This window comes from Cyclopterus lumpus, chromosome 11 (assembly GCF_009769545.1).
Source record: "Cyclopterus lumpus isolate fCycLum1 chromosome 11, fCycLum1.pri, whole genome shotgun sequence".
Classification (NCBI taxonomy): domain Eukaryota; kingdom Metazoa; phylum Chordata; class Actinopteri; order Perciformes; family Cyclopteridae; genus Cyclopterus; species Cyclopterus lumpus.
This window is the reverse complement of record NC_046976.1, coordinates 9169405-9179845: the sequence shown is the minus strand read 5'-3', so window position 1 is coordinate 9179845 and position 10441 is coordinate 9169405. Positions and strand designations below refer to the sequence as shown.

Genomic DNA, 10441 nt, shown 5'->3' with positions numbered 1-10441 from the left:
CTAAAGAGCCGACTGAAGCTAACATGCTATTCTTATTTAAATTACAGAGCGTCTGTGTGTTGTGATAGGGGTGTGAAATTGTGCACTGTGGTTCACCAAGGGCTGACTGGATGATTCAATGCCAAGAAATTACTTCTAAAACCGCATCTAATGCTGGAATTTCATTTGTTTTCATTGAGACGTTACATTAATCACATTCTCTCTTATTCAAAAGAAATTACAAAGAGTCCTTACAAATTGTAAACCTAATCTGCACATGCAACCAGCAAGTCATGCTGATGGCTGTACTTCCTGCTGCCTTCTGAATTCAGTATCCCTCAGTGGAGAGGAACAAGCTGGCAGACCAACAAGGAATTACCCGCATTCCTCAAAATGGACGCTGACATTACCTTGGGTCTGACAGCAGGCCGCCAGGCAGACACTCTCACCTACTTTCTGCCACCGGGACGGGGCAGGAGGGGGGGGAACCCAAATGGGTCATATTCTGTTTCTTTTCGTGCATGTTGGATGCAGATAGAGGGTTGTAGTGACATCCACTCCAAAAAGGGGGAGCCATTCGTGAGAGGACACAAGACTGCACTATTACAGATACTGAAGATAGACTTAGTTCCCAGTAATAAACCTACTAAATATGTCCCATAAGTATATCACACTTGTTATGTAATTTCCTGTCTGATGACAATGAGAGAAGTGTATGATCACTAATGTTGTGTGTGAGAATATAAAGCACTTAGCACCTTGTAAATGTTCACTGAGGTCATGTACCATTCAGTTTATGTTGCTATGGGGAGAAATATACAATACTGCATTTACTCTAGGGACCGACACTCTGTTGCCTTGTGATTGATTTGTATTCAGATTACTTTGTTCGATGTGAACTGGTAATTGGAATTAACTGGAATTAAAATGTGACCCAATCAGTGAAAAAAAACAAAAAAACAATGTGATGTTTTTGAGGATGCTGTATGGCCCTCAATAGGCTTTAAGCTCTATTTATGGTGCAGATTGTTTACGCTTGTTAATTAAAATCTTATTCTACAACCTCTCTAGAAACTGTCCTCATTTGGGCCGGGGCATCTGCCACACGTGAAACAGATCATCTGGGACGATTTCATTCCATTTAATTGGGAATCACGAAAACAGCTTAGGGAAGCAGTGAGTGAAAAAAATTGGGACAAACCACTGGATGGATGATGGACAGCTTATGTCTGTCTCAGGGACTATTCATCAGTTTCAGACTTGGGCCAAAAGCACCGACATCTGGTTTTGATCTGAAGTTCCAGTATAATGTCATATCTTTCCAGTTCATGATACCTTTCAGGGGCTACAGATGGCAATGGCCTGCTGTTGGAATACAGGTTGTCAGGCATTGTGGTTCTTAGTAATCATTGGTTGGAACAAACCGTTCATATCCTCAAAATTAATTAAAACTTATGCTAGAGAAAATATCACAATCAAATGATATTTCTAAGCAAATGTATGGATGCTTCCCACCGTCACTGGGAAGAGTATGTTTTGATCCCATGGTCCAAATCAGCTCAGACCTCTCAGTCGCCATGGAGCTGGAGGTGTACAATATTCTGAGGACTTCCTTTTCGGCTTTAAAGTTGAGCTCAATATTACGTTAACCGTCAACTATTATTCAAATATTTTCTGTGGAAAAAAAAAAACCAGCACTTACTTTGCTTCAAACTTCTACACTGGTATACTTATAAATATCCCTGTACGGATAGCTACTGCTCAAAGGCCCCAAAAAGGCCTTTGCCAGCCTCAGTTTTGCCAGTTACAGACAAAAGAATATCGCCTTTATCCATCAATGCTACTAAACTGCCCTTCAGCAAGGCAGTCTTCACACTATTATTCACTATGCCTTCCACCCCACTCGTGTGAACAGTCCCTTTCACCAATAAACAAGTCAAACGTATAAATTTGCAAGCACTGCAGTGGTCGTAACATGAACAGCCCCATACTCAGGTTTATTTTATTAGCGGATTCCTCAGATCTAGCCTAGGTTAGCACCAAAAATCTGAAACAAACCTAATTTTGTCAAACTAATGTGTGAAGGCGAGTGTCTGTAGCAACACATCTACATCTTTAAATAGTTTAACTCAACGGCTTGTTAAAATTGACAGCAGCCATGATTTAGAAGGGCCAATTTCCCAAAGGTGGGCTATTTGAATTTAAAGCAAAATGTGTCTTAAATACATCCGACAGATTTTTTTCATTCATCAGTGGCTGGGGAAAAAAAAAAAAAGCAGCAAATCACTGTGTTCTTGGGTTTTAGTAATGGTCAGTAGATCCTCCCGTATTCAAGCCAGACATCACACTCTAAAGCCTTTAATACCTCTGAAAGGAGAGCGTCTGTACTTTTTTCAGTCAACAGGCTACAGCTGACCGTCATCCAAGGTTTACGTAAATCCAAAAAGAAATATTCTAAAAGATTAGCAGTTGGTTTTGTTTTACTCAAGAGCAAACTTTCTTAATCTGGTGTACATAATTACTTCTAGTTTTTGGCTGCCAAGTCCCATATTGTAAACAGTCCAAACAAAACGAGAAAAAAATCCCCCAGACATTAAAAATGTTAATGGCATAACCACACCTGAGAGTCAAGAGGACACGGATGCTCTCTGGTGGACACTTGCAAAATTGACAGTCTCTGGACATGGTAATATTAGTGTGGACATCAGAAAAGAATTGACGGCAGCATGTTCTGTTAACACCGATTTTATTTATAACAACGGGGTGGGGGAACAGCTCTACTGAGGGGGCTGCTGCTGGTCTGGCATGCTCCTGATGATGTCAGAATCACCTAAAAAGGAAAGGAACAAAAAGTCAGATCAAAATAAAAATTGCCACATACACAACGCAAAGACAGCAAACTATATATATATCCCCTGCACCAAACAGCTAATTGTGTATTATGTCCTAATACATTGTTAGCAGAAAGGGTCAATGGAACCAACTGAGTATCCATGAACCGTCCACAAAGCACCTGAACTGGACCACATTCATGAACAGCACCAACAGAGCAAACATTCACACAGAGGAAACCAAGTGACCATCAGACCTCAGTTTAAACAGTGACCTGAAATATTTTGAGCAGGGCAATAGACAGTTTTGCAGTGTCATTTGTTGAGGTGCATTGAGATAATATTTAAAGAAGTGTTGTTGCTCCACAGTAGTGGTTCTGATGGCTAGATAGTGTTGTTTGAAGTTACATTACCTCACAGATCTGATTATTAGAAAACATTGCACAAAACGGTTTCACATTAGACACTGCTAAAACATTTTTATTATTTTCCTCTGACCACTCAGACCAATATTGCTGCATCAACTTAGTTACTAAACCGTACCTGGCACAAGCTTGTGTAAGAAACATCACACCCGTCTTAAATATTCTAGTATGGCTAACTCAAGTTCACAAAGCTCAATGTTGTGGCGGCAAGGAAAAGGTTTACAAATGAACTGCACCACACTGTTAGAGTAGGTACTCACCAGGGTCAATGATCGCCAGTGTGCACACCCTGAAGTATTTGCCGCAGGCTGTGCCGAGTTCAATGTTGTTTCCACTGTAGTGATGGACACCAGTCTTGGCCAGCATGGCATAGTACTCAATCTCAGATTTCCTGTACAGGACAGACAAAAAAGAAAAAAGTGAGTCAACGCAGCAGATTGAAATACAGAAACATTGTCAAAGAAAATAACAAACCTCAATATTTTAGAATCTCTTATAACCAATAACCACTGTGTTATTTTATCATATACATCAGCCTTTTAGACCTATTGTTCTTCACAACATTGGCATTGAAGCACACTAAAATGGGAAACCCAGCTCCTTTGCCTGAACAGAAATCAGAACTGGTTCTTTAAATAAGAAAACGGTGTTCATTATTTGATGCAGCAATGCAAGAGTGGGCTCATAAAACATTGTTGATGCTACATGCTCTTTCAACCATAAACCCTCATCGGTCTCATAAGACTGGTGTAACTACTCTAACTACTAACATTAGTAGAGCACATATAATGTATTGATTATCCTTATACCTGAGGGCTGGGCAGTTGTTGGCCAGGATAACCAGCTTGGCTTTTCCCTGACGAATCATCTTCTGGGACTGTTTGTAGCCCAAGACGTATTTGCCACTCTTCATCACCAGCTGGAGACGGGAGTTGATAGACTCCATGGACTTTTTCTGAACAAAAAGATGCACACACCTCACGTTAATGACAGCACACAAGCTACGTATCCAACTAGCACCGTTTGTTCATCGTTGAGTTCACATAAAACCAAACATTTTCCATTTAACAATCGAATACATGGAGGTAAGCACATTAATATAGTGTGAACGTATATTTAAGAGGGAACGACGACAACATAATGACGTGTTTCTTTTAAATTTAGCAACCTAGCATTAGCTACACTGCCAGTGTTAAACCGTCGCAATATTACAGCTGCACACGCTTGTCGACGAACGGATGGTTGGACGGGAATAAATCAACGGACCGACGGACGATACATGCTTATATACATTTACAGCCGAGGTGTAACACAACCCTATACATATATAGTTTAAATACTACGTTTACACGGAGAGCTACAGTGCTAGCTAGCAGGCCCTGACAGAAACACGTCTCCACGTGAAGCAGCAGCCTGGCCCTGAAGCAGCGCGTGCATTGCGGGCCGAGCCGACGCCACTCACCGTTTTCTTTGCGGCCACCATTTTTGCGGTTTAGTCCTGACCGGCCAACCTGCGGGCGAGAGGAGGGAAGGAGAAGACTGTCGTTAATGTTTGGATGGTAACACAATGTTAAATTTATCAAATCCCAGTTACTTTTAATCAGAAAACTCAGAGCTCGTCTTACAGTAAGTTAACACCAATATGGCCTCGGAGAGAAAGGAAGTCCCATGGTGCATTGCGCTGCTATCAGTCCGTGGGTCTGCGCAAACGAGTACTGCGCAGAATACTCACTGAAGATGGATTAGTCTAAACTTTACATCAATAATGGACTATTTGAAAATGTATGATTTCAACGAATGAACAGTGAGCATTAATGAAACAAAATTGCCAAAATAAACAACAAAAATAAACATTTACAGAATATTTAAATTAAATAAACTTTACCAAATGCAACTTAGACAATGATCAAAGCTAAACAAAACCATATTAAGGCCCATCTAAATGATCGTTTCCATTATATTTCTGTAACGGCAGGGATCATTTTAAAGCTTTATTCCATCTATCCATTTTACACTCAAAAGATGTTACCTTGTTGATTTGACTACTAGTATCTATAGGTTTTGTAAAACAACTTTAAAATGCTAAACATACATGTATCAATCCAATAAACCACAGGGGCCCTTCTGATGCCTAATGGGAAACCTTTTACTTTTGATACTTTGGGTGTATTTTGGTTATGTTTGTGATTTTAAGAATGATTGACTTTTACTTCTCATGGAGTATTTTTTTTATAGTTTGGTATTGCGACATTTAAGATGTCAATACTTTTCCCAGTAGATTAACTCTGGATTAAGATTTTGCTCAAAGGCACAACAACAGTGAGCCTAGTTCATAGCCTTTGTGAGTCCGCAGGTTCCCTTTCCCCGCCCCAAGAGGTGGCGGCTGCACACTGAATGAATAATGCATTTTGGTCCCTGCCCCAGCCTCCTGGAAACAGCCTACCTTACAACACACAACAGCAGACCACACTTCACCTGCGTGCCCAACTGTTTAGTTACTTGTAGCCACAAAACAAATTGCTGAACGCTTTTTTTGAGGTATAGAACAATGATGCGCAATTACGCACGGGACTAAGGGGATTGTAGGACCAGCGTGTCCTTTTGTTCCCCTTCAGGGGATTATATTTCCATAGTTTTGAGTTCTCTCCATTTACAGTGATGATATCTACGCACGACGTCATCAGTGCAGACAACCTCTCCTAGACTCGCAACTTTGAAGGTAACCATTCCTCTATGTGCACAGAACAGGATGGGATGCTCCACCAGTTCTCAAACTTCAGCGGTAGATACGACTCGACCCAGTGATAAGCCCGAGGAGAGCAACGGAGTCAGCACAACAGGTATGCAATGTAATACATATGTTTGTGAGTAATATGGGAAGTACGCAAATATATGTGTTATATATGCAGCTAGCATTCATTGCGAGCATGTTTTAAGTGGCCAAACACAGAACACTACATTAATACGTGAAATACTGCTCTCAAAGCAATATAATGTGGCCAAGGGTACATTGGAAGCAACGATTTCCTACAAATAATGTTGTCATGGACCTTTCTTTCATAGTTTGCATGTAAAATAGCAGTAATATATTTTTGCATTATCTATCTCTAAACTTTCACACAGTAAGATATGACCAATAAATATCCCTAGTTTCACTTTCAAGATGTTAATGGCTGTGACATATCTGTGAATGTCAATTTTGTTTGATGAAACCACTCAAATGATGTGTATAAATGATTAGTGAAATTAAATTTATTAATGAAAGCAATATTTCTTTCTTTTGTTTCCGTTGATACTATAAATAGCCTTGTACAATTTTGGCTGTATTGGTGTCATCGTGGCAGTTCACTGCCATTTCCAACTAGGGTATCATTCATATAATTATACTGTGGTGAATGCTGCTCTGATAAGGTGGACCCAGTCTACATGCAAACGATCACCAATGTATCTCTATAGGTACAGTATCGTATGTCTCTATTTTTAGAGTTTAGAGAGCCAGAGCTCCACAGTGACAGGATGGGAAAGTTTATTGTCATTATTTAACAGTGGTTTCTGTCTCTGTCCTCCCTGAGAGAGACAGTGACATGAAAGCAGATTTGGTGACGGTCTACGGTTTCAATTGGAAATGGAGAAGCCGCTTTGGACACTTTGTTTTAGCGGGTCCGAGATGGCTCGTTTGTGGTGCAAACCAGCACACATTTCAAGATAAAACAGCAACACTGAATCCTGTGTTTGCATTCAGCAGTGTTCAGGGAGAGTAGGAAATACATTTATATTCAGAGGCAAATATATTATATGTAGAAATATATTGGCTGAATCTGTGTTGTGTCTTTACAAGTGACTTTGTTTGCAGTTCTGCCAGCTTAAGAATTATTTGACAGAAGTCAAAGACGAAGCAAGTGAAAAACTGGTAACAGATTCACTAAGTTGGATCGCCTCTGAGCAAGGGCCTCTTGCTCTGATTCTCTCTTTGCATTCCTTAAAGAGGTATAACAGGCCAATGCAATGGAAGCATGGAGACACATGCATGCTCACATAAGTAAGTATGCTGAAATATGGAGACTATACGTGTGACTGTGGTATGTAGAGGGCTTTAGTGATCTGAGAAACTGACACTGACCCTACTAATGTGTGTCTAGCCTCATGTCCTGCAGCTGACACTGACCTCCAACCTCCCGGAAAGAAAGTTTCAGAGTTACTTTCAATAATGTATCTCATCATTTATGTCAAATGATAATTAGCAGAGCCTCTGACTTGCAAGTTTCTCTCCAGGTTTATCAGCTGAATGACATTGACCAGCGAGGTGTTCATTGTCTTAGAGGTCAGATGGAAATGTGTCACGGTGTTTTCTTCTTTTTGCATGAGGCTCATTTCCTTCACCAGCTGCAACTTGTTGTTCCCAAGATAATGAGATGATATCCATTAACATCCATGAACATTCATTTATTGAAATGTTTAAAGAATGCAGTCTCCTTTTAAAGGAAAGTATTGTGAAAAATATAATGCAAAATGGAAAGGCATCTCATTTATACAACATAGATGATCGACAGTCCAGACTTCTATGATCCATACAAATGCAATGCAAATCCACGAGACGAAAAGATGTACAAGGTAGTCTCGCACAGTATCGAACACACATCAACCTGTCCATAGAGCTGTGAACTGAGCAGTATGAGGCTGTCCATGTTAATTAACAACAATCCACATAATGATTAACACTTTGTGGTTCCAATTGTCTGTCAGTGGGGGGTCTATTTATTTAATGTTTTACTTCCTTCCCAATGATCTGTGGCATGTAGCCACAACATATGTTTTAATATTATCCCAGTAATTTTAAGGGGAAACAGTTGATCATATGTGATTACGTTTCTTGATAAGTGTAGACATTGTGGTTGCTCTTTTTTGTTTGTTGATAGCTTTGCATGGCCCAGCAACTGGAGTTTAATCCTTGGATATCAGGAGTCAGATTTACATTTTTTTGTGGGACACTTTTATTACAGACAGTAGTTGAGAGATAACAGGAAACAAACAAACAAACAAAGGATTTGAGCCGTGGACGCTTAGGCTTTAACATATAGCTTAATAGTTTTTACCCAAAGCAGACGGAACAATATCATTCAGGGACATTGTTTGCCATAGGTCACCCCAGAGAAAACAAATACTACCTTGACCTCTGTGTCATACTATGTCCCACTATGTTAAAATGTTCTGTGCTTTATGCAAATGTGATCATTGTTCTCATCTTTATTCAAAGATTCAAAGATGTTGCCTTCTCCTCATGATATGAACAGCAACAATATGGTTCATAATTCAAGCACTTGACTGCAGTCAAAGTAGTCCGTACATTTTAACTAGTTTTATATTGAATATATTAGTTGTACATTATCATCACACTCTCTGTTTGGATCATGTTTCTTTTTCATACTTGTGTTCCCGACAGGGGTGGCCAATGAAAATGGCAAAGTAGCTGAGGACAGCGAAACTACTCCTGAACAGACACCTCCCGGGGGCAGCGATGCAAAGCCTGCAGATGAAGCTGCTGCAGCCGCAACATCTGCAGACATCACCGCTGCAGCTCCAGCTGCAGGGGAGGAGCCTCAGCCTGCTGCAGCCAGTCCACCTGCAGAGACAGCAGCACCTGCAGAGACAGCAGCACCTGCAGAGGCAGCAGCACCTGCAGAGGCAGCAGCACCTGCAGAAGCAGATGCTGATGCTGCAGCCGATAGCACCACAGACACGGCAGAGCCCGCTGCTGCAGCTCCGGAACAAAGTAGGTTGGAGTCAAAAACATCACTGGGACAGGTCAATGACAATTGTTTCATTTGTTTTAACCGTTGTTGTAAAATACAGTATGCGTCCTTTAATAGAATTCAATGCACAAACTTTGAGCCCAATTTCTACATACATTTTCAGGACTCCCCAATACACACAAAAGACTGCAGCTGCAGACAAACATACTCAACTTTGGATTCAGTTTCCCTTTTATTCTTTTGCAACATCTTTAGTTGACCATCCCCACTTTAAGGACCAAATATTTTACTTTCACTAGTAAGTGCAGGAAGCTGTCAGCAAAGACTTTTGAGAGTTTTTATAATAATTTGTATGAGGGCACAAAGTTGGTTGGAAGGCATTGAATTACAGTGTGTTTAGCCAAGACAGCTCTGTTGTTAGGGGACAACATTAACACTTCCTCCCACGCTGAATAGATACTAAGGATACTTTTAAGCACATGGCATTTGTAGTCTCTTAAGAAAATACTGAACCTGTTACCTCTCAAGGTGGTCTGGTAACAGGGGAATATGGTAAATAAAAAATTAGTGAGTGCAACATAACAATCCCTGCTCGAAATTCCAGTGACTAGTGTTGATCTCTGTGCACATGTAACGAGTATCTAAACTTGGGAGTGCTCCAAGGGGAGCTGTGTGACAAAGTGACTGCTATCAGTTCACTTATTACTTCATGATGCAAATGACAAGCAGCCGACAAGTGTACAAGGTCAACCCTTCAGTTCTTCTTTGCCTAATGCAAAGTGTCTCCCACTGTAATGCAGGCCATTGAAGAAAGATGGATAAGGTAGCAAAGCCAGCACATTGCATCTTTAGATTACTGCACATTGCCTCCAAAGATGCTTTTTTTGTTGTTTTTGTTGTGGTCTACCCATACCGTCAAGCATTTATTCAGGCGGTCATGCTCTGCAGCTGCCATCTCTTCTATAGTGCATACAGGTTCAAAACTCATCTGCAGTTTATCCATTTATTTTTTGTCTGCACTTGATCTTGACGGCCTGCATGCAGTTTGTGTATGTGTTGCCCACATTGTGTTGTCATCGTGGTCTCATTGAGGTGCAATCTGAGTCCACGGAGAAACTAGAGCGTACCAACACATATAGGGCTTCCACTGGCAACCGGCCACGTTGTTGCCTTCGTTGCACAGCCAGCAGAGAGAGAGAGAGAGAGAGAGAGAGAGAGAGAGAGAGAGATGGTGTGGGGGGAGGGGGGGGGATCGAGTAGCACATAAGCAGAGCGGATATGGCAGCTCCTCCACCTCTGGATCTGTTAGTGGTCAGGGGTGAGTCTGTTCTGTAAATTATCCAGACTAACAAGGAAAGAGATGCTGCTGTTGAATGTTTGACATGTCATTTATCTGTGAACACTCCCCGGGGTGAACCGGAGCTTTAAATGTGATTGTTTGTCGTTCACATCTACA

At 41.0% G+C, this 10441-nt stretch overlaps 1 protein-coding gene across 1 annotated transcript; it reads right to left on the bottom strand.

The window, feature by feature from the left end:
- Positions 1-2708: 2708 nt before the first annotated feature.
- Positions 2709-4932, bottom strand: rpl30 (ribosomal protein L30). Its single transcript, XM_034546051.1, has 5 exons — positions 4861-4932; positions 4698-4746; positions 4045-4190; positions 3496-3626; positions 2709-2809 (listed from the first exon to the last, which is right to left on the bottom strand). The coding sequence occupies exons 2-5, from the start codon at positions 4716-4718 to the stop codon at positions 2757-2759; spliced, it is 351 nt and encodes a 116-aa protein (XP_034401942.1). The 5' UTR covers positions 4719-4746; positions 4861-4932; the 3' UTR covers positions 2709-2756.
- Positions 4933-10441: the final 5509 nt, after the last annotated feature.

Coding starts and splice junctions, on each gene's coding strand:
- rpl30 (XM_034546051.1), bottom strand. CDS start 4,718: ATGGTGGCCGCAAAGAAAACG. Junction 3,627..4,044: donor AACAACTGCCCAGCCCTCAG/GTATAAGGATAA, acceptor TGTCCTGTACAG/GAAATCTGAGATTGAGTACT. Junction 2,810..3,495: donor ACTGGCGATCATTGACCCTG/GTGAGTACCTAC, acceptor TTTCCTTTTTAG/GTGATTCTGACATCATCAGG.